Here is a 23797-nt window from a genome sequence, read left to right as displayed (position 1 = left end):
GCACAAATCCCCACACCTGTCCTGAGGGTCCCTCTCCCCAGCCCCCAGCCGGGTGCCTGGGGGCCGCCCTGGGCCACGAAGGCCCCTGGTCTGAAACCCAGGTGGGCTGCGGGGGCATACTGGCCTGGCCACGTCGTGGGGCTCTGGTGGGCATGGCCAGGGGGCGTGAGTGTGTGGCCAGGCAGCGGGGGGCCCGCTCACGGCTCGATTTTGTCTTCCAGGCCTGCAGGTACGGGCACGTGCAGCAGCTGGAACACCTGCTCTTCTACGGGGCCGACATGAGCGCCCAGAACGCCTCGGGGAACACGGCCCTGCACATCTGCGCCCTCTACAACCAGGTTAGTGGGCTCCAGGCGCCCACGGGCGGGGCCGCTGGGGCAGTGCTGGCGCCTCCACGCCGAGCGCCGTCCAAGAACCTGGGAGGTGTGGGTTCCCTCATGCTGGCCAGCTTGGGATGTGGCAGGGGCGGGTCAGAGCCTGTGGCGCTGTCGCCTCGCCTCGTGGGTCTCGCCGCCAGCACACAGCAACGTGGGGAAGGCCCTCGCCCCTCCGTGGGAGCCCTGCTCTGTGTGACAGTCACACACGCAGGCAGCGCTGGGAGTCTGAACCCCCAGTGGCCTCCCCTGCACTGGTGCCCTGGGCTGGCTGGAGGAGGGTGGGCGTGGGTGGCGCTGCAGGCCCTGCTCCCAGGGTGGGGGTGGGGCTCCTGTTTGCCCCGCGCTCAAGGCCAGGTCCGTCCTGGACATCACTGCCGAGTCTGCTCTGCAGGCTGAGCGGGTGGGCGGGGTGGGAGGCTCCTCCTGGAGGGGCAGAGGCAGGGAGTCGGGCGCCGTCCCGGGCCCGTCCTGCGTTGGCCACCTGCGTTATTTTCCCACGTCAAGGCAGGGCTTCCATCCTGCGTCCTGGCCCCGCCCCTCTCTGCTGTTCCCCTCCCAGAATTCTCTGCTCTCAAGACTCAGCTTGGATCCCCACCCCCACCCCCGCCGGGAGCCCACCCTGATAACCCCACAGAGGTGGTGTTAAGACATGGCAGGGGTGAACTATCCATCGCTGGCCTCTCCCATGTCCCCTGCTGACTAGGGCACAGCCTGCAGAGGAGCCAGGCCAGGTGCTGTGGGCGTCGCACTTTGGCCGGGTTTCTGGGGCGTTCTGCGAGTCTCCTTGGGGGCCGTGCAGGGGTGCGAGGCTGTGAGGCCGTGGTCCATGGACACCGAGCAAGGCTGGGAGCGTGGGGACCGTGGGACCTGTCTCCCAGCTGTGTGAGGAGACCACGCCCTGGGGCTCGCCTGTGGCGCCAGCGTCCTCTCGGCCCCTGCCTGGCTGTCTCCCCACGGGATTTCAAGCAGGCTTTGTCACCAAAAGAACGGGCAAAGCACGTGCGGGCTGCCGCTTGCAATCTCTGCGCCCGAGACGGTCTCGAAGCGAGGCCGGCCTTCTCCCTGGGAGGGTTTGGAATGGTCTGGAAGTCTGCGGTCCAGCCCCGGAGGGGGGGGGGCTGAGCTTTCTTGCTGTCACTCTGTGTGCCCTAGAGCAGTCCCCGCCCCTCAGCTGCCTGCTCGGAGCTGGCAGGGCCCTCGTGCTGCCTTAGGTTGGCACGGGGTTAGCCAGCTGTCTGTCTAGGAGTCAGTCCATCTTTCCGTATCTGTCAGTCATCCGCCTGTCTACCTGAGACAGATCGGTCAGTCTCCCATCCACTGGCTTGCTCCCCCAATGCCTGCAAGAGCCAGAGCTGAGCCAGGCTGAAGCCAGCAGGGGTCACATGCTGCCCCCCGGGGTGTGCATCGGCAGGAAGCTGGATCTGAGCAGAGGGGCTAGGACTCGGACAGGCGCCCCAGCGCACAGGCACCTGTCAGCCGGCTTTCTCTGGGGGCCACTTAGCAAACGTATTGGGCTATCGGGCCACCTGGGCACTGTGACCGCTGTTCCACTCGATGGCTGTAGCACACAAGGACCCTGGAGAATTTGGCAGTGAGAAAGGGAACTGGGTTCCCATAAAACTTTATTGACAAACTAAACCTGTGGGCCATTGCTTACCAAGCCTTGGGATGGAGTGGTCGTGTTGGTGGTGATACCGATGGCGACAGTGGTCTTGGTGATGATGGTGGTGGTGGTGGTGATGGCGACGGTGGTCTTGGTGATGATGGTGGTCTTGGTGATGATGTTGATGGTGATGATGTTGATGGTGGTGATGGTGATGGTGGTCTTGGTGATGATGTTGATGATGATGGTGGTGATGATGGTGATGGTGATGGTGGTCTTGGTGATGATGTTGATGGTGATGATGATGATGGTGGTCTTGGTGATGATGTTGATGATGGTGGTGATGATGGTGATGGTGATGGTGGTCTTGGTGATGATGTTGATGGTGATGATGATGATGGTGGAGATGGTGATGGTGGTCTTGGTGATGATGTTGATGATGATGGTGGTGGTGGTGATGGTGATGGTGGTCTTGGTGATGATGTGATGGTGATGGTGGTGATGGTGATGGTGGTGATGGTGGTCTTGGTGATGGTGGTGATGGTGATGGTGGTCTTAGTGATGATGGTGGTGATGGCGACGGTGGTCTTGGTGATGATGGTGGTGATGGTGGTGGTGGTGATGGTGGTGATGGTGATGGTGGTCTTAGTGATGATGGTGGTGATGGTGACGGTGGTCTTGGTGATGATGGTGGTGGTGGTGGTGATGGTGATGTGATGGTGATGGAGGTCTTGGTGATGATGGTGGTGATGGTGGTGGTGGTCTTGGTGATGATGTGATGGTGATGGTGGTGATGGTGATGGTGGTAGTGATGATGATGGAGGTCTTGGTGATGATGTTGACAGTGATGGTGGTGATGATGGTGATGGTGATGGTGGTCTTGGTGATGATGTTGACAGTGATGGTGGTGGTGATGGTGATGGTGGTCTTGGTGATGTTGACGGTGATGGTGGTGATGGTGATGTGGTCTTGGTGATGATGTTGACAGTGATGGTGGTGATGGTGATGGTGGTGATGGTGATGGTGGTCTTAGTGATGATGGTGGTGATGGCGATGGTGGTCTTAGTGATGATGGTGGTGATGGCGACGGTGGTCTTGGTGATGATGGTGGTGATGGTGGTGGTGGTGATGGTGGTGATGGTCTTAGTGATGATGGTGGTGATGGTGACGGTGGTCTTGGTGATGATGGTGGTGGTGGTGGTGGTGATGGTGATGTGGTGATGGTGATGGAGGTCTTGGTGATGATGGTGGTGATGGTGATGGTGGTCTTGGTGATGATGGTGGCGATGGTGGTGGTGGAGGTCTTGGTGATGGTGGTGATGGTGATGGTGATGTGGTCTTGGTGGTAGTGGGATTGGGGGTGCAGCTCCTGGTGCTGCTTTGCTTTCCCAAGCCTCTCCCCACTCCGTCTGGAGCGCCTGGTGCATGGTCTGGCAATCACAGGCAGGTCTCGGCTAATAAATCACACTGTGGGTGGAATATTCGCTCACTTCTCTTGTGAAATCAAGTAATTAGGGTTCTGGTAGTGAATTGTGTCTAATCGGGGGCCTCCCTCTGCCTCCCGCAGGCTGGCCGCGAGCCCCAGGGGCCCTGGGCGGCCTGGATGATGAAGGACTGTGGAAGTTTGACCCAAGGTGACCAGGCAGGGCTCGTTTGTCTGGAAGGTTAAAAAGCCCCTCTCTGGAGCCTCCTGATTCTGTGAGTGCTGAGGTACAGAGAGAAGAGGTTGTCTTCCTTAAACATTATTTGACAAGGCAGAGATCTGGTTCCCCCCAAACGCCCACAGCAGCCAGGTTCAAGGACGGCGTCACTTGGAAACCAAGTCCCCGCTCGCTGTTTGGGGGGCTCGGGACTCGTGTCCGTGAAGTTGAAGCGCCGACGCCCAGTGCCGTGGGGGAGTCGAGAGTCCGCTGGGGCTGCGGCGCTGGCCGCGTCGCTCTGGGCCAGTCGGCGACTTTGCCCCTGCACTGACCTCCGCCTTCCCTGCTCAGCCGCCCTCTCTCCGAGCTCCCTTCACTGCGCCTGCCCCCGCCGTCCTCCCCAGGGCCCTGTCCCAGGCGTCCTGCACACCCTCACTGTCGTCTCGCCCCCGGCCTGGCCACGCCTCTGTCCCCCTCCCACGCTGTCACAGCAGCACCTCTCACACCGAGCTGCTGACCTTGGCTGGCCTGTCTGTCATTTCATTCTAGAAGAAACCGGCAGGCCCCAGCCAGGAGACCCTAACTGCCCTCAGCCCTGGCCTGTAGTGGGGGTGTCTGCTGTCCCTGTGCTGACCGCCTGGGGGCCCCCAGGGAGCAGCTCCTTTGCCCAGCACTCGGCACTTTGTCTCAAGCCTGAAACCTGGGCCTCCGCCCCGTCCACCGCCCCGTCCACCGCCCTGTCCACTGCCCTGTCCACTGCCCCGTCCACTGCCCCTTCCAGCCCCAGTTGGTGTCCTCCCACTTCTTTCCCATCAAATCTGCCCCCCATAATGCACTGCGGGTGACGGCCACGCAGCACAGGGTGGCCTCCCTTGTGGAGAGTCCTGTTGCCCTCAGCCCCGAGACCCGGCCCCTCTGGCCCTCCTGTTCCCACCCCTGGCAGCCCGGGTCACTGCTCCTGACGTGGTCCTGGTTCCTGGGCCCCCAGGGCAGCTGTGCCCTGCCCTCCCCCGCCTTCTCCGCCTGTTCACCTGCCCAACACAGACCACGGCCGTGGCCTGGGCGCTGTGGCTTGGGTGAGGCCCTTGGGTGGAAGCTAGCAGCCCTGCAGGGAGGACTTCAGGGCTCGTAGGCTCAGGCCTGGGATGGGGGCTGTGTCCCTGATGGGGCAGGTCCATCTGGCAATGTGCTTCTCTGATGTTCAGCCACACCCAGCCATGGTCAGCACTTGTGTGTGGCCACTTTGCTGCCGAAGCATCGTGCATCTGCTCCCGCGGACAGGAGTCGGCCTGCTGTCGCTGTAACACACAGCAGTGACGTCCACTCCCGTGGACAGGTGCTGCCGCTCCGCGGACAGGAGTCCCCCTGCTGTCGCTGTCACACTCAGCAGTGCCGACGCGCCTGCCCTCACCGTGCCTGCCTCTCCCTCCCCTGCGCAGCTCCTCTCCTTCCAGACCTGCCCCGAGCGTTCCCACACTGCGGACGCCAAGCTTCTTCCGTGTTCCGAGACCGCCTTCCTACTCAGGGACTCTGACATGGCTCCTGTCGGGTTCCGTCTGTCTGCCTGGTCCTGTCCTGCCACCGCCTCGGTGAAGAATGTTCTAGAATAGTGCCCTGCCTGTGTGCCGTCTGCATGTTTTCTTGTCTTTTCCTTTGTTAAATATTTTGTACAGGTGAGGAATGCCTTAAGGTTTATTTATTTGAGAGGCAGAATTACAGGGAGGGAGAGACAGAGAGAGAGAGAGAGAATCTTCCATCGGCTGGTTCACTCCCCAATGGCCGCAACAGCCGGGGCTGAGCCGGGCTGAAGCCAGGAGCCAAGAGCTTCTTCCAGGTCTCCCACGTGGGTGCAGGGGCCCAAGCACTTGGGCCATCTTCCACTGCTGTCCCAGGCTGTTAGCAAGGAACAGGATTGGAAGTGGAGCTGGCAGGACTCGAACTGACGTCCAAGTGGGATGCCAGCCTCACAGGCAGCGGCTTAACCCACTGCGCCACAGCGCCGGCCCGACGGAAGTCCTACAAGCTCCAGGCTCCCGGCTTCAGCCTGGCCCAGCCGCAGCCGTGGCAGCCACCCGGGGAGGGAGCCCGTGGCTGGAAGCTGTGCCGCCCTCCCTCTCTGTCAGTCTGCTTTTCAAATAAAGAAGCAAAAGCTTTCAAGTACCAGCGGACTCTGTCTGTCCTGGGGCGCGTGTTTAATCGGCGTGGTCCTGCCGTTCTCCGCAGGCAGGTCTCCGAGTCCCCGGCTCGTCCCTGCCTCGCTGGGGAGCGAGCCTTGCTTTGCGGCTGCCAGCCTCCAGTGGGAGCTGGGGCCGGGCCTGCGCCCCCGCCCGACCCGCGGCTTCCTCTTCTCGCTCCGCAGGACAGCTGTGCCCGGGTGCTGCTGTTTCGAGGGGGCAACAAAGAACTGAAGAACTACAACAGCCAGACTCCGTTCCAGGTAATGGGCGCGCCTGAGCCTGAGCCTGAGCCGTGGGCGACGGCAGCGCCTGCCTGCGTGTGGCGCTGGTGGGGGCCACAGCAGCTGGCTCTCCCCGTGGCGCGCGGGTTCTGGGGCGGGGGCCGCCCTGTGCGGTGGAGCCGCCGACCTGCCCCAGGTGTGTCCCCGGGGCCCGCCCAGGTCGGCTTGCTGCCCGTCAGGCCACGCGGGAGACTGCGTCTGGCGGGGGCAGCTGCGGGACCACCTCCGTGGGCCTCTCTGGGGGGAGGGGCTCGTCCCTGTCAACACCCCCGTTGGGTCTGATGTCCCATCGGGCTGGCCGAGGGCTTCGGTGGTGAAGCAGACAAGCCCAGGGCCTTGGTTGGAAACTGAACAACGTGGTAAAATGCGCGTAACGCAGAAGGTAGCCCTGTCGCCTTACCTGGGTTCTCAAGTGCACTCCGCATGTCCTGTGGTCCTCGCAGCTGGTGCTCCTGGTTTGTAACCCTCCCATACCTGAGCACGGTTTGCTCAGGAAGCAGCCGTCGGATGATAAAGCCACTCCCGACTCTTCCAGACGAGGTGTGGCGCGGCGTGGCGTGTGGTGCTGCAGGAAGCGACTCTCCCTCCCGTGGCTTCCGGAGCAACGGGCCACTGTGGGTGGCTTGTCCCCACCCTGCCGGCCCACTGCGGCCTGTCCCCATGGGCCCTGACCCCTGGGATGCCAGCTGCACTGACACAGATCCGGCGGCACCTGTGCCTGCAGAGCTAAGCGAGGAGGCATGTGGCTGTGGAGCCTCGCGGCTCTGGGCCCCTGCCCACGCTCTGGGCCCCTGCCCACGCTCTCTGCCCACGCTCTCTGCCCACGCTCTCTGCACACGCTCTGGGCCCCTGCCCACGCTCTCTGCCCACGCTCTGGGCCCCTGCCCATGCTCTCTGCCCACGCTCTGGGCCCCTGCCCACGCTCTCTGCACACGCTCTCTGCACACGCACGGCGTGTGGCCGGCCCCCTCCTGCACAGGCGCACCTGGTGCTGTGGAGTGACCGGGACTGCACGATGGAAACACAATCCTTCCACCCCGAGCTCGGGGTGCAGCCTCTGTGACGGGGCTCGGCGGGGTTCCCCTGGGTGCTGGGGTGGGGGCTCTCGGGCGGCACTGTGAATGCAGGCTTTGTGCCGGGGACACTGGTCTGGCCGGCTACTGGTGTAGTCCAAACATTGGGCCAGCGGGAGCTCGGGAGAGACACGAGGTCTCAGTCCCACCGCCCCAGACGCCGGGGGTGGGCAGGGCTGGTGCCGAGCCCTGCAGGGATCCCGGTGCCTGGAGAGTCAGAGCTGGGGGTGTGGCTTCACTGAGGGGGGAGGAGGAAGAGGAGCATCGATGACGTCACTGGGCGGGTCTGGACCAGGTGATTGCGATGACGCTGGAGGCGGTGGTGACGTTGACATGGTGATTGTGACCTTGGTGGTGATGGTGATGCAGGGGGTTGTGTTGGACACACCATGCTTGATTGTAAACAGCCTTGGGCCGGTGGCTTTGCCGGCTGGAGGCACGTGCAGGGGCCCGAGTGTGGTTAGGGGGGCCGGCCTGGCTTGGCGCCGGTGGCCTAGGGCTGACATGTGCATTCTGATACGCAATATATGCAGCTGCCGATGGGCTCTGAGGTTGCGGCCGCATCGTGAGTCGGGGGCGTCTTGATGTGGGGTCCATGCACCCCTGTGCGTGTCCCCGTGGCCTGTGGCTGTGGCAGAGCCCGGCTGAGACCGGGAGCCATGTTCTGAGCAGGTCTTCCATGGTGCCGGGAGGTGAAGGATCAGAAGGGGTGGCCCTTTCTCCCTGGGATCGGCTGCAGTGCAGTGGCTGTGTGGGAGCAGAGCCGGGGGCGCGGGAGAGGCGAGGAGGACGTGCAGATGGCTCCGGGGTCCCGTGTTCACACGGATCAGGAGGGACGAGGCAGCGCAAGGCCTCCAGGCGGGTCTGCTGGGTGCCCCCAGCCCCCAGCTCTGTGCTCAGGCTGCCTGTCCCGCGCTGAGCCCTTCTCCACGCGGCGTCGCGACGCGGGGCTCCTGGGTCCACAGGAACGCCCGGTGCACAGCCCTGGGCCACGAGGCTCGGCAGGGGCGAGGGACCCCAGGCCCCGTGTCCGGCCTCACCCGTTGCACCACGTGGAGGAAGAGAGGCCGGAGCCAGGACTGCGGAGCTGAGATGGGAATGCCTAGAGGTGAGGTGAGAGACGCCAGGGTGGCAGTGACCTGAGTGCCATCGGGCGCCTGTCAGGTGTGGCGCCCACCAGGTGCATCCTGGGAAAGCTCCGTAGGCCTGGGTCATGGCCGTCCCTCGGGTCTCGGCATTTGCGAGTGTTTAATAGGAAGAGGATCGCAGGAAATGGGCCAGTGTCTCCTCGAGGGGCAGCCCCCGGCCTGCTCTGCGTTGAGCTCCTGCGGTCAGCAGTTCAGCCAGAGAGGGGCAAACAGGTCCGTGTCATGGCAGCCGGCTGGGTGACGGCCAGCGTGGAGGCCCGACGACCCTGGCGGCGGCGCGGCGTGCCTGCTCGTGTCGCTTGGGGGTCCATCACATCCAAAGGCCGAGGGGGTTATGGGGCCTCTCAGTTCTGGAGGGCCCCAGTGCAGGAGCGGGCGGTCCCCCCAGCCCAGCCTCGGGGGATGGGGCTCTCATGGGCAGAATCCAGAGGCGACACTTGTCTGTCTGTCCCTGTCCTCCCCGTGCCCCGTCTCAGAGCTGCACCCCCAACCTCGCGCCACCTAGCCCTCCCCAGAGGCCGCCCTGTCCTGTGGCAGCTGCCCGGCCTCTGTTCCTCTCCCATCAGAAGCTGTGACCAGACCTCGTCTCGTTGAAATGCGCATGGACTCGGAGCGAGGCTGGACGGGTGTTTCCTCCCGTGGCCTGACCCTTCTGCAGCACAGTGACCCACCCCAGCCAGCACCCGAGCCCTCCCTGCCCGTCAGTGGCCAGGAAGACCACCCCTTGGGTCTCCCTGTTCGTCCTCGGGTGCACCTGCTGTGTTCCAAGCATCCCGGTGAGGCGGGGGCGGGGCGGGCACCTCCGCTGTCCCGGGTCTTCCAGCCCCCTGGGTGGGTGGAGCACACGACGGCCTTGGCAGCCCACCCTCCATGCCACCCGTCCGGAGGGCAGAGCTGACGCCACAGAGCCTGACTGTGGATGCAGCCCAGATTTTTTTTTTTTAATTAATTGCCAGTGTTGAAGCACCCAGGGATTTCACGTGAAAATCTGGTTTTCTGATTTTGCAGAGGAAAACCCCCAGGTGGCCTGGGTCTGTGTCGCCCTCTGGTGGCGGCGGGGGGCACTGCCTTTGTGGTTTGCCACCCTCAGGGCTCAGCCTGGCCTCCCCTGGTGGGCCCTGGCGACCCTGCACTGCCTCTCTCATTAGGCCAAGTCTTTCAGTCAAGTGGCTTCTTGCAGAAGTCCCTCCGTGCCCCTGTGGGGTGTGGAGTCTGCGTTCCCATAGGAACAGGGACTGGAAGTTGCCCTTCTGGGTCACACGTGGAAACCCAGGGAACCTGAGTGTGGAGGAGCCACCGCCTGTGTCCGGGGAGAAAGGGAGCCGGGGCTGAATCTGCCCTCTCCCGGAGCGCCCCGGTGCCTGGAGCACCGCTCGTGGGCAGCTCCCTCCACGAGGGGCAGATGGGCAAGTGGCGGTAAAGGGGACGTCTGTTTTGGTGCCCCGATTTTTTTGAAATCACGCACGATTTTGATCACACACGTTTCCCAAACCCCTCTCGTTCTCATAGATTCTGAGACGGACTGCACAAAGTCGAGTTACCTTTTAAATCTGTCCCCCCCCCCCCCAGCCTTCTCGAAGTAGCCTCATGTGACGCGTCAGGGTTGTTAGCACGGAACATGAAGCAGCGTGGGCGCACGGCGGACAGACGCGGTGCTGTGGACGCCAGGGTCTTGCCAGGAACAAGGGAAGGAGGATGTGGCCCGGTGGGTGCCTGGGGGGAGCAGGTCCAGCACGGGCACAAGCAAAGGCCCTGGGGTCGCCGTGCACCTGGAGTGCTGGGGGGGTCACTGCCTCCCTCCCTGGAAGCTGTGGATGTGGTGGGCTGAGGGCAAGGCCAGGACAGTACAGGGCAGGCGGAGCTGGGTCCAGGACGCTGGGCACCCCGGGAGGGATGGGCCTGGCCGCCGGGGCCTGCACTGCGGTCCGCCAGCACCTGGCCATGAGTTCATTCCAGGAAAACAAAGATGGACCTCCACCTGGGGAACCGAGCCCCGGCGACTGCCTGTGCCCGGGGGCAGACGGGAAGGGGCAGTTCCCAACAGCGTGGAAGGACTGGGCCCTGAACTGTGGACCTCTCGTCTATGAGAAGCGTCTCTAGTCCTGCCCTGCCCCTTCCCCTGGAGCTCAGGGTCCACCCCGGTGCTGACCAGGCTCCCTGCTGCCTGCCCCTCCAGCTGTGGCTGTGCTGGCCTGCGGGCGGCCAGTCTCCTCCCTTTTTCTGACCTGGCTGCCTGCTGTGGTTTGGTCCGGGCTCCGCCCCCAGGGTTCCTGTGCCAGGGGCAGAGGTGCGGCCTGGGGGGAGGGACGGGGTCCTGGGGGTGCCACTCAGGGAAGGGGTCCTGTGGTCCTGTTAGTTCTCGCGAGAGCGGGCAGTAGGAAGCATGGCCGCTGCCCGCTCCCCCCTACTGCACCTGCCGTCTGCGCCTGTGGAGCCCGCACAGGCAGGGACGCCCGGCCTCGGCCATGGACGTCCAGCCTCCAACGCTGGGAGCCCACGGAGCGTCTCTACCAGGTCCGGGTGGGCGTAGTGGTGATGTCGCTGCGTGACGCTCAGCTCTGACCAAAGCTCCTGGCTTGAGTCCTGTGTTTCCCGCCGCCAGGCGCTCTGGGACGCAGCAGTGAGGGCAGGTCCCTGCGCCCCTGCCTCCCACGTGGGAGACCTGGGTGGACCCTGGGTAGCCGCAGGGGTTTGTTATAGTCACAGGAAATGGACTACAGCAGCGTCTGGTCTGCCCGCCCCCCGCCCCGGACACCTCGGTCCTAACTTCCTGGGTGGTCAGGTGTCCTCCTGGCCATGGCTCCCTTCCCCAGCCCCTGGAAGGAGTGCCTCTGCCCCTGCTCCATGGTCCCCATGAGCAGAGACCCCTCCCCAAGCTGCGGGCACCAGCACCATCTCCTGAGACGCGGCCACACTGCAGCCAGGTGGGACCGTGAGCCCCGCCCCCGCACCTTTGCCAGGAGAACGCCGCTCCTCCGCGGGTGCTGGTGCTGCCTCCTCGCATGCTCTGTGCTTCCCCTCAGGCAGGTGCATTTTGGTGCAGAAAGCGTTTGAACTCCATGCACGTGTGGGGGGCTGTCACTCGCTCACAGTTCGTGCAGCCATCCACCGAGCTGAACCATGAACCACCGTGACGTGTTTCCGGGAGGACGCAGGCTTTGTCCTGCAGTCTGGAGTCTCCGTGACCTTGGTCATGGCCAAGGGGCCTTCTGGTCTCCGAGGTCCCTGTAACGTCTAGGGCCAGCCACTAGGGGGCAGTGTTGACCGCGGGCAGCTTGGTGCTGGGTGTGTGGAGGAGGGGCTTGCACTGTGCAGCCGGGGCTCGGGCCGTGTCTCTGCCTTTCAGATGCAGTGGAAGGTTAGGAAGAAGGGAGGAGCAGCAGGTCGCCCAGTCCTGGGTTGTTGGTGCGTTGGGAGCGACCCCGCGGGAGAGGGCAGCACTTCCAGCTCCTGCTCCTGGCTCCGCTGTGGTCTCTGCTGCCCGCCCTCGGCCAGCCCGGGTCACCTGGCCTCCCGGGGGCCTGTCTCAAGTCTCTTCCCGCAGCTGCCTGGCAAGCAGCCCGTGTCAGCAGGTGGCAGCGTGCGCACAGGTGCAGGGTCCCCTGCTTCTGCGTGCACAGGGCCTGCCCTACAGCTCTGTGCGTGCTGGGAGCCAGGGCTTAGCGGGACGACTGCAGACCTTGAGAAGTTTCCGGAAAAACCCAAACAGGAGAGGAAAATCAGAAGGAGCAGCCTGGGCCTGGTCTTTTCCTGGGTGACACAGAGAAGCAGCCTCTGGCCCTGCTGGACAGCTCCAGGCCTCTCCCTTCCAGCCTCCCCAGCCCTATAGAACCTAATAGCAGCCTCCCTGCCCTATGGAATCTAATAGCAGACACCCTTACCCTATAGAACCTAATAGCAGGCACCCTGCCCTATAGAACCTAATAGCAGCCTCCATGCCCTATAGAACCTAATAGCAGCCACCCTACCCTATAGAACCTAATAGCAGCACCCTTACCCTATACAACCTAATAGCAGTCACCCTTACCCTATAGAACCTAATAGCAGGCACCCAGCCCTATAGAACCTAATAGCAGGCACCCTACCCTATAGAACCTAATAGCAGGCACCCTTACCCTGTATAACCTAATAGCAGGCACCCTTACCCTATAGAACCTAATAGCAGGCACCCTTACCCTGTATAACCTAATAGCAGCCACCCTGCCCTATAGAACCCAATAGCAGCCACCCTTACCCTGTAGAACCTAATAGCAGGCACCCTTACCCTATAGAACCTAATAGCAGCCACCCTTACCCTATAGAACCTAATAGCAGCGGCCCCTTTTAAGCTGATAGTGACCCCCATCCTATCTAACCTAATAAGAACTACTAGCAGGGACGCCCACTTTGGGGCACTTAGGAAGGCCCAGGCTTGCTGAGCCTCGGCGTGCTTTGGTCCCAGTTGATGGTAGGTGCGTGTTGGCGCTGTCTCTTCGCTAGTGCAGCGTGGCTAACAAGGTGTTCTAAGAGGAGAACCCAGGTTTGGGCAGGATAGGAGCTGCAGCCATGTGTCAGAACAGGTCACACCGGGTTGGGCGTTGGGCTCTCCGTTAAAGTACCAGGTTCAGATGGTCTCGCCGCAGACGCCTGGGGTGCAACTCAGCTCCAGCTGAGGCAGACCCCGGGAGGCGGCACTGTGGCTAAGTCCCTGGGTCCCTGCCACCCACAGACCTGGCCGGTTCCGGTTCTGTAGCCTTGGGGGCAGTTGGGGAGTGAACAGCAGATAAGCGGATGGGCGCTCTTTCTTCGTGTCTCTCAAACAAGGCCACAGCACCAGGAATTCTCCCAGGGAGGGGGCCCAAGGGAGGAGTGCCCTTTCTCCCAGGAGCCCAGTGGTGGGCACCCGTGGAATTTGCCCAGTGCTCAGGTTGTCGGTCGGTTCTCTTGCTGTGTCTCTGTTGTGAGAAGCCCTGCTGGGCCTGGGGAGGCTCACACGGCCAGCGCCAGTGTCCCACGAGCCCGTCCCCTCCGCGGGATCTGTTTCCACTGGGCCTGCGCGTGGCTCACACTGACCAGGAACCACAATGCTCATCGCAAAATAAACAAATGGTGAAGACGAACACGGGCCTTAGCTCTTCCAACCGCTCTTCGGAGGAAACGAGGCTGGTTTTAGTCTATGATTCGTGTCTGTCTGTCTCTCTCTAACATTTCGAGGATAACCTCAGAGAACTGGCATTTAAAGAATGATATTTATTCAGGAGAGAGAAGTCTTGGTGAGCTGTGATGTTACTAAGGCCAGATTGATCTCAATTAGCGGGAGGCCAGCCGTGGCCCCGGGCGTGCTGCCTGCTCCCCCGAGGGCTCTGTGGCAAGCTGATTCTGTCTTGCGTGGACTTAGTGAAGTGGCTGGCCCTGAGCCAGGGGCTGGGTTGGTCCGGGGAGAGGCTTCCTGTTGGGGTTCACTGCAGCACTCGGAACCAAGATCTTTCCTGCTTTCCAAAGCTCTGAGTTTTGTTTTGTTTCTTAAAGATTATTTATTGGAGAGGCAGAGTTAGAGAGGGGTCAGGAGGAGACCGAGAGAGAGAGAGAAGGTGAGATCTTCCATCCACTGGTTCACTCCCTAAATGGCTGTAGTGGCCAGAGCCAGACCAGTCGGAAGCCAGGAGCCAGGAGCTTCTTCCGTGTCTCCCACGCGGGTGCAGGGGCCCAAGCACTTGGGCCGTCTTCCACTGCCTTCCCAGGTGCATTAGCAGGGAGCTGGTTTGGAAGTGGAGCAGCCGGGACTCAAACCAGAACCCACGTGGGATGCCGGTGTTACAGCGGCTGCTTACCCCGCTGCACTGGGCGCCGGCCCCGAGACTCGGAGTCTGAGGCGTCTTTGAGCTGTGTCCTGGAGAGGCCCCTCAGGCCTGGGCAGCCTTTCCAGGGGGAGCCTGTGTTTTGGTCATCAGCCTGGCGCGCAGTAGGTGTGTTCGCCGCGCATCCCAGGCTCAGGGAAGACCCAGTGTCGGCACAGAATAGCAGCGGCTGTGGTTTCGGGAAGATCGGCGGAGCTGAGATGAGTGTCGGTGGCGCTGAGCCTGCCCGGTCCGGAACGCTGTCTCCAAGTGAGCTCTGGGGGCCTGGGCCCTGGCCGGCTCCGCAGGGGCCGTCCTGTCCGGCTCAGTGCTGGTCCTCCTGACGCTGTGGGGCACTTCTCTGTCAGTGTCTGGAGTGAGCCCTGCCAGGGACACACGCTCTGTGCCGCCCTCCAGGCCTCTCACCAGACCCCATGGGTGCCCCCGGAGGCGCAGGTGACCTCCCAGCCCCACCCCATCCAGCAGCCCTGGTGGCCAGAGGACCCGCGGTGACGTTCCAGCCCCCAGACTCTCCCGGTCCCTGGGTGCTGCGCCCTGCGCCACGCTGCCAGCTGCGCCGCCCGCACGTCCTGTGCTGAGGCCCCCGCCCTGGCCGGGATGCTCCCAGGAGGAGGAGGAAGGCCCGCCCTTCACACGCCCTTGGTGTTGTAGTCACTATTGATCGGGAGCCTTGGCCACAGCGTCTTGGATTTTTCGTTTTGTAAAAAGATTTATTTATTTGAAGGGGAGAGTGAGAGCAAGAGAGTGAGCAAGAGAGAGAGAGGATTTATGTTCAATCCACTGGCTCACTCCCCAAATAGCTACAATGATTGGGGCTGGTCCAGGCCCAAGCCAGGAGCCCAGAGCTCTGTCCATTCTCCCACGTGGGTGCAGGGCCCCAGCACTTGGGCCATCTTCTACTGCCTTCCCAGGTGCGTTAGCAGGGGGCTGGGTTGGGAGTGGAGCAGCCGGGACTCGAACCGGCGTCCATTATGGAAGCTGAGCTCCTATGCCGAGGCGGCCACATCTTCTCCACCTTTGGATGCCTAAGCCATGAGTTCCCGCCGCTGGTCCTGGCTTGACTGTGATGGGATGGGCTGGTGCCCGTCAGATGGAATGCCAGGACAGGATTCACGTGGGGACTGAGTCTGGGGCCTGCAGGCCTCCCTGGCCTCGAGAGGAGGCTTGGGCAGGAGTCCTGGGCTCCACCTGGAGGAGGACCTGGGCCCTGGGGGCCTGGGAGGGAGCAGGGGAGGCTGCTGGCTGTGCAGGCACTGCCTCACTCCTGGAGCTGAAAGAAGAGGCCACGTGTTTTAGGTGCACTGGGTGTGTTGTTGCTATTTTTTAAATGCAAGCAATGCACATATTCATTACTTCTAAATCTCTGACTTTGCAAGATAATTTAGAAATTCAGTTGATTTAAAATGCACAAAGGAGAGGCCTGTGCTGAGGTTAGTGGGCCAAGCCTAGACCTGCAGGGCCGGCATCCCAGGGCACGGGAATCCCAGCTGCTCCACTGCCGATCCAGCTCCCTCCTAATGTGCCTGGGAAGGCAGCAAAGGATGCCCCAAGTGCTGGGGCCCCTGCACCCGCGTGGGAGACCTGGAAGAAGCTCCTGGCTCCTGGCTTCTGATTGGCCCAGCTCCAGCCGTTGTAGCGATTTAGGGAGGGAACCAGCGGATGGAAGACCTCTCTCCGTCTATTGTCTATAACTGTGCCTCTCAAATAATTAAATAAATAAAATCTTTAAGAAGCTCACACACATGAGAGCCAAGCTCCTCGTCGTCGTCGCCTTTTCTAAGTGTTCAGCAGGGGGGCTGTGAGCGGGGTCATCACCTCTGACCCCAGCACAGTGCAGCTCTGTCCCCATCAGGCCGCCGCCCCGCGCTGGCCCCGCGCTGTGTGACCACTTCCGCCTTCTGGCTGCCGAGCTGTTACGGGAGAAATTTGCAGGGTTCTTGTCTTCGCGCAAGAAAGAATTCAGGCGTGAGACAGAGTAGTGGGAGGTAAAATAGCAAAGTTTGTTAAGGAAGGGACATCCGTAAGGGCGGATGGGCACCTCTCTAGACAGGACCTGAGAGAGAGTGCCATCGCTCGGACAGCGGGTGGGGGAGCGAGGTTACATGGTTGAGTGGAGAGATGACACCTGGCCAGGCAGGCGGGCGGCTCAGCAGAGAGGCAGAGGGCTGAGTGCGCAGTCCGGTTGAGGCGGGGTGTGTGTGTGTGTGTGTGTGTGTGTGTGTGTGTGAAGGAGATGGGCCTTGCTTCCCCACCTCTGCTCCTCTTGGAACAAAGGGCTTTTTGGATGTAAATAGAACAACTTCTCTCCTGAAGGTCTGAAACAAAGGACTTTATGGATGCAAATGTTATCAGACAGGAGGAAGGGAGCAGGGTGTTTGAGATGAGATACTGGGCTGCACCTGGGAGGTTGTGGAAGATTTGTCAGGCAGAAGGGCTGGGGACCTGGGGACCCCCTCCCCCCCCCCCCGACCTGGCAGGTTATCAGGTAGAAGGGGGCAGGGCAGGGTGTGAATACCGGGCTGCCCCTGAAACGCCATTGGGACAACCTTGAGATGCAGCATGTGCTGGACATAGATGTCTTCTCTAGGCCTTCATGTCACACACACACAAGCTCATAACTGACTTCCTGCCTAACAGAACTGGTGCCGGGGCTGTTGTGGACCGGAACACGGTGCTCCTGAGTGCCTGCTCTCGGCTCCCTGGAGGACTCGCGTCCCCTCCTGTGGCCCTGCTGGGTCGTGTGGTGATTTTATTTAATTTTTAAAATTGTTTTTATTTTCATTGTATATGAAAGGGTTGGGGGGTGGGGAGATCCTCTTTGCTGGTTCACTCCCCAGGTGCCTAAGCAGCCAGGGCTGGGCCAGGCTAAAGCTGGCAGTCTGGGGCTCCAGGTGGGTCTCCCACAGTGGGGGAGCAGGGGCCCAAGCATCGGGGCCATCACCTGCCGCCCCCCCCCAACCCAAGGCGTGCATCAGTAGGGAGCTGGAATCAAGAGACAGAGCCGGAGTCGAACCCGGGCCTTTGGATACGGGGTTCAGGTCCCAAGCAGCCTCTTAGCCATGAGGCCGAAGTGTTCAGATGCGCAGCCCGAGAGCAGTGGTCAGCGAGGCCGCGAGGAGTCATGGAGAGAGTAGGGCTGACGGGACAGGCCGGCGTCCCAGGAGAGCCCGGAGCGCCCGTCCGATTTGGCCTGGTTTCGTGGACGTGGGGAGGGGCCCTCCATTTCCGCTCCCCTGCTTCTCTCTTCGGGGAAGTTGTGGGTGGGGGGTGGCCTGGCAGGTGCGCCCCCCGAGCTGACGGGAGCGGGGTCCTTGTCGCTCTGCCTCCCCGGCTTGTTTTCTGGGTCACTGCTTGTGCACTTCCTCTCTGGAGAGTGTCCCATCTTCCCTGAGGACACCCTGTCTGTGGCCCGTCTCGTGCACACAGGCCAGGAGTTGCTGGGTCCTGCGGCTGGAGGGGGTGAGGGGCCTGGCAAGAGGGCGTGGCTACAGGAGACCCACCCCGGCAGGCCGGGGCCCACGTGGGTCTCTCTTGGTCCCCTCTGCCACGCTCACTGAACCTGTTGCAGTCCCTGGTGGGGAGGCCTGTCTTGGAAGCTGACTCTAGGCTTTGGGACATCCAGGAGGGCTTCCTGGAGCTGGCTGCCGCGCCTGGTGGGATTCCCTGGCCAGGACAGCGTGGGGTCCACCCGCAGAGCCTGCCGCCTGCACTGCTGATGGGGTCCCGGGTCCCCTTCCGCTCCCGGTTCCGGGAGCATCTGAGTTGCCTTCCCTCGCGACAGGGCCAGGGTTAGGATGACAGCTGCCAGGCAGGAGGTCGGGATTTGCTGTGGCGGCCGTGGGACCCTTGGAGTGGGGCTCCCGTGGCTCCCGTGGCTGTGGTGCCGCAGTGCCTTTGTCCACACACGTGTTGTATAGGCTTCCTCTTCTCCCAAGGACAGCAGCGGCTCAGCCTGACGACGCCGTTTCTCCCACTCCCCGTAGAGCGGCTGTGCAGACGCGGGTGAGGAGCGCCAGCCTCAGAGTCTCTGGTCTGCTAATGCCGAGTCCCGGGGCGTCTGGGGCTGCGCGTGGACGGCGCTTTTCCGCTTTTGTCTGAAATGTTTTGGGCTCGGTTCTCCCTTCAGGGAGAGAACAGGGGTGCGTGAGAGGGGTTGCCTGTGGGGCTCAGGACGGGAGCACGCCAGGGTGAGCCAGGCCGGGACTGACTTTGGCCCTGAGACACTGTCCCTTCCTTGTCTTAAAGGAGTAGGGAGGCCCCAAGGAAGACCTGCACTGGACTGACCGTGGTGGCCAGGGGCAGGCATGTGAAGCCAGAGGTCACATGGTGTCATCCGTGGCCCTTGGCCCTCCGTGGCCTGGCCTGGCCAGCGGCTCTGACCACGGCTGTGCGGCGTGGGGAGGTGGAGGCCGAGGCGCCTGGCCTTGTTTCGTGCTCTGTGCTGCCTGTTTGTTTCTGTAAAAAACACGTGATCCACGTCTCTGTGGGCATGGTCTGTGGCTCTTGGTGTGTCCCTGGGCCATGCTGCCATCCCACGGTCAGTCCTGCCATGTCTTCATCCGGTGCCTTCCTCCCCAGCCCTGCTCCAGCCCTGGGCTGCTTCAGTGTCTGTGGATAGCCTGCTGTGGGCACTCCACATGGAGGGCCACATGCTGGGGTGGCTCGGTGGCTCCATGCCCTGCACCGGGCTGGATGCTTTCGCGCCGGGTCCCCTGGGATGGCGTGCCAGCTCCGTATCCTCTTGTCCGTCAGTGGTGACTGTGCCCTCTGCCGGCAGGAGACGGCACTGACTCAGGAGCGGCTTGGGCCTGGGCAGGGCCAGGGCCAGAAAGAAGCTGGGGCACCAGACACAGAGGTCACCGAGGGAGATAGAAGCTGTGCTGCTGGGCTCCTGGCTAGGATGACGGGCAGCCTCAGCCCCTGGGAGCCGGGCCAGGACATGCCGGAGGGGACGGTCCCACAGCCTCACACCTGCACTTGCAGCTGTGTGCGGAGGCGACCACGGGGCACTGATCTCTGCGCCCCTGCTGCTGCCACGGCTGCCGTCCAGGCAGGTCCTGTCCTGGTTCCTGGGTTACGGCTGGGGAGGCTGCGGAAGCGGAGCCGCCACCCGGGCAGAGCCAGGTGCACCCCAGCGTCCCGCGTGCTCTGCTGTGGCTCTTGGGTGGTGCCCATTGCTGGAGATCCCTGGAGTGGCCCTGGGGGAGGCCGGGGCAGGCAGGGCAGGCCCTCGCACATGGCATGGCCATCACGGCACCACTGCACTGCTTCCCGCCCAGCCGCCAGCTCCCAGCCCTGCCTCTCTGTCTGCCAGGCCTGGGGTCTCAGCCTGCTGCACCTGCCAGCTCCGTCTTCCTGACAGAGGCTGGGAACCCCTGGGGGCACCCATACCCTCTCCAGTCAGCCTCTTTCCCAGCCCTCTCTCTGACATGGTCTTGGCTTTGGGGGTCCCAACACTTGCCCAGGGTCAGGGTCGGGATCCGGGTCGTGGACTGACCCTCACCTGCAGGCTGAGATGGCTACCTGTGCTGATGCCCAGCTCTTCTGTCTTGCCATTGGGCCTGCCCTTGCCCTATGGATCCTGCTGGAGGGAATGGGCCCCTCTTTCTGGGAGAGTGACCCCGTGCCCTCACCCAGGTTCCTCCTCGCAGGCATCAGCTTTGAGACAGGTGCCTTACCTGCTGCCATGTGCGTTCCCTGGGCTCCAAGGTTGCGAACCTGTCCAGGAGGCCCTGGCTGCCTCGTTCCCAGCAGGGCCCTTTCTGGGGTGAGGTTGCCCTGGCAACCACACTCTGCATCCCATCCCAGGAACACACCTCGGGACCACCCTGATAGCCTTGATCCGCGCCTGGTCTGACCCGAGGGCCTGTCCTGCCCTGAGCCCTGCTGGCCGCTGTCCTGGACAGCTGGCCTTCGGACACACGAGCCGGCCTTCCCAGTGCCTTTGGAACGCAGCCGGGGTCGGGGAGCGCCGTGGGTCCTGGCTGCTCTCCAGGGGTGCAGCAGGTGCCTTGGGGGTCGGAAGAGCGTCCATCATGGTTCCCCAAAAACACAGAAGAGGAAGAGGAGGGGAGAACCTTCACAGAGGCTCCTGGGAGGTGTGACTACAAGATAACTTTTGTTGGTCCAGCAGAATCGTGAATTTCACACACAAGGTTTTCCTAATCCGTGGTTGTTTTTTTCTTTTTTTGAAATTGCAGACTCCTTGTACACATGGCTTTATTTTTTGGAGCCAAAATGAACTTTCTTTTTTATCTGTTATTATTTTCTATTTACTTGAGAGGCAAAAGAGCCCTCGCACCCACTGGTTCACTTCCCCAGTGCCAACAGCTGGAGGCGGGCGTCTGTGAACATGCACCATCCCGTCTGCCTTCCCGGGTCTGCGCTGGTGGGAAGCGGCGTCCTAACCACTGGGCTAAATGCCCACCCCCTAAACTTGCCTTTAAATTGCATGTTGCACAAGGTTTTCGAAGTATGTGTGTGTCTGTGTGTGTGTGTGTGTGTGTGTAGAGAGAGAGAGGAGGAACTTAAGGAATGGACTTGAGTGGTTCTGGATGCCGAGAGGTTGTGTCCTCTGCCGCCGGCTGTCTGGAAGCCATGGGAGCCCTTGGCGAGACGCTGGTCCACGCCTCAGTGCCAGCCACGGTCCAAGGGCAGGAGAAGGCAGTGGGACGCAGTCCGTGGAGCCCCCTCGGCTGCCTTTGTGCTGTGCAGGCCCTTGGGGGAGAGTGATGCCCACCCTTGTGGGGGACGGGTCTCTGTTGGCCTGAGGCCGCCAGTTCAACTACTGACCTTGTCTAGAAACTTCCGCACAGACGCACCCAGGAGCAAGGCGTCCTCCGGGTGCGGGGCTCCCTCAGCTGGGCCCTGAGCCACCCCTGGCCGTCCTCTCTTCCTCCCTGTGCCGGGCCCCCTTCTGAGGTGGGGAGCTCACTACTCAAGTCCTCGCACCGCCCTGCTCTCTCCCTCCCCTGCCTGGGCCCAGGCTCCCAGCTTTGCCCACAGCACCCACGAGGACTGCGGTCAGTCCTAGGGGACCAGGGAGTGGCCCGGTGTGGGGCAAGCGTGGCGGCCTGCACGGGCGGCACCGCGAGGTCTCGGGAGCTAGTGTCAGCGTCTTCCCCGAGGACTTAATGGCGCTGAGCCTGTTCCGGGCTGCTGCTTTGTTGCGGCACACGGACGTGCTACTGTTTATGAAATAGACACAAAGCATCTTTTGTCTCCCTGTTTGGCATCTGCTGCTTACTGTTGCGGCCCTTATTTCTTGAAACAAAGAAGCTGGCAGATTGGGATGTTTTCCGAGCATACGGTGTGCTGTGCGCTTGCCTGGTCTCCCTGGGTTGCGGCAGAAATTCTCACCCTGGTGCTGGCTGCGTTGTTCTTAGCAGGTGGGGCAGGACCAGCCGGCGGTGCGAGGCAGACCGGGCAGCGGTTGGGCGTGGGCAGTGAGGCAGTGAGGCTCGGTGCCGCCTCCTGCCATGGGGGGCCCGACTGGGGAGCTGAACACCTGTGCCCGGTCCACCCTTGTGTGCATCTGCCGGCCGGCTGAAGTGTGTGGGTGGCACTGGTGTGTGAGTGACACCCGTGGAGCTTGACACCAGCGTGTGTGCATGACACAGGTGGGTACGTGACACAGGCATGTGCAGGACACCAGCGTGTGCGTGTGACACCAGTGTGTGTGCCTGACACAGGTGGGCATGTGACACCAGCGTGTGTGACACAGGCATGTGCGTGACACCAGCGTGTGTGTGACACTAGCGTGTGCGTGTGACACCAGTGTGTGTGTGTGTGACACAGGCATATGCGTGACACCGGTGTGTGCGCATGACACTAGCATGTGTGTGACACCAGTGTGTGTGTGACACAAGCATGTGCGTGACACCGGCGTGTGCGCATGACACTAGCATGTGTGTGACACCAGCAGTGCGTGACACCAGTATGTGTGCCTGACACAGGTGGGCATGTGACACCAGTGTGTGTGACACAGACGCGTGCATGACACCAGTGTGTGTGTGACACCAGCATGTGTGCGTGACACCAGCATGTGACACTAGCGTGTGCGTGGCACCAGCATGTGCGTGACCAGCGTGTGCGTTGCACCAGCATGTGTGTGGCAACAGCGTGTACGTGACCAGCGTGTGCGTGACTAGCGTGTGTGTGACTAGCGTGTGTGTGACTAGCGTGTGCATGGCACCAGCGTGTGCGTGACTAGCGTGTGCGTGACTAGCGTGTGCGTGGCACCAGCGTGTGCGTGACTAGCGTGTGTGTGACTAGCATGTGCGTGGCACCAGCGTGTGCGTGACTAGCGTGTGCATGACTAGCGTGCGCGTGGCACCAGCGTGTGCGTGACTAGCGTGTGTGTGACTAGCGTGCGCGTGGCACCAGCATGCCGGGTTGTGCTGCATGTGGGTGGTCGCTTGCAGACAGGTGCTGTCCTGCAGAATTCCAGCAGCTCCCCGAGGCCCTGCTCTGCTCGCTCGTGCCCTCTGGTGGGCGTCTGCAGCCTGTGCGGTGCTGTGGTTTTCTGGGCGCCTGCGCTCTTGGTTGGCGGCTTTGCCGTTGGAGGCGGCCCCGCTCTTTGGTGTCCTAAGTGCAGGAGGCTGGATGCACCGCACGGGGAAACGTGCGTGTTGGAGAAGCTTCACCGCACTGCCGTGTGTGTACAGCACCGCGAAGGGGTCTGTGCTGATCAGCAGCGGAAACCTTATGACCAGGGCCCGCGCCTCTCCCAGTGCCTCCGTCTCTCTCAGGTGGTGGGGGCGGCAGCTTTGCAGAGCGGTAACTCCCTGGATGCGTGCCTGATGGCACACGGCTCCTTGCAGGGCGAGCCCCCTGTCCCCCACCCCCTGCTCACGTGCCCATGACGTCCCGAGGACTCTCCTCGTGCAGTGCAGGTTCTCGTCCCGCTGGGCCCACCTTCCGGTCTCTTCTGTTTAAACCCCGTGTGGCCCTGGGGTGGGTCCACCTGGGTTTTGTTTTTTCTTTTTTAAGATTTATTTATTTATTTGAAAGGCAGAGTTACTCAGAGAGAGAAGGAGAGGCAGAGAGAAAAAGAGAGGGAGAGAAAATGAAGGAGACAGAGAGTGAGGTCTTCCATCTGCTGGTTCACTCCCCAGCTGGCTGCAATGGCCCGAGCTGCACCGATCGGAGCCAGGAGCCAGGAGCCAGGAGCCAAGAGCCAAGAGCTTCTTCCAGGTCTCCCACATGGTTGCCAGACCACAGCAGGGAGCTGGATTGGAAGTGGAGCAGCCGGGATTCGAACTGGCGCCCACATGGGATGCCAGTACTGTGGGCAGTGGCTTTACCCGCTGCGCCACAGCGCTGGCCCAGACCTGGGTTTGCACAGGCAGGTTCCCAGGCTTCTGCAGATCGAGGGCTGTGGGGGGTGGGCAGCTGGTCCTGGGAGAGACCCCAGGCCGCACCCTGCAGCCGTGCTGCGTCCTCACTAAGCGGCCTGTCGGCCGGGCGCAGCCTGCAGCTCACGGGCGCTGTCCCCGCTTTCTCTGTGTGGTGGGGAGCCCTCGGCACAAGCGCCCGCTTCTCTAAGCTCAGCGTCGGCGTGGCGGGCGGGCGGGCGTTGCGATGTGTATTCCGCACAGCGGCTGATGAAGCGACCTGTGCTTAACTGTGGCTTCCTTGAACATCCAGGAGCCGCGTGAGC

The 23797-nt window shown here is 62.2% G+C and overlaps 1 protein-coding gene across 7 annotated transcripts in view; it reads left to right on the top strand.

Annotated features, from left to right (window-relative positions):
• The window catches only part of SHANK2 (SH3 and multiple ankyrin repeat domains 2), a 386561-nt gene that overhangs the window by 68062 nt on the left and 294702 nt on the right, over positions 1 to 23797 (top strand). For all 7 annotated transcript variants that reach the window (XM_051839167.2, XM_051839166.2, XM_051839165.2 and 4 more), the window contains 2 exons: positions 222 to 338; positions 5980 to 6057. In XM_051839167.2, the coding sequence (XP_051695127.2) occupies positions 222 to 338; positions 5980 to 6057 (195 nt within the window). The remainder of the gene's footprint in view (positions 1 to 221; positions 339 to 5979; positions 6058 to 23797) is intronic.

This window comes from Oryctolagus cuniculus, chromosome 1 (assembly GCF_964237555.1).
Source record: "Oryctolagus cuniculus chromosome 1, mOryCun1.1, whole genome shotgun sequence".
In the NCBI taxonomy this organism is placed as follows: domain Eukaryota; kingdom Metazoa; phylum Chordata; class Mammalia; order Lagomorpha; family Leporidae; genus Oryctolagus; species Oryctolagus cuniculus.
The sequence above is the reverse complement of the archived record's forward strand: the minus strand, read 5'-3'. Positions and strand labels throughout refer to the sequence as shown.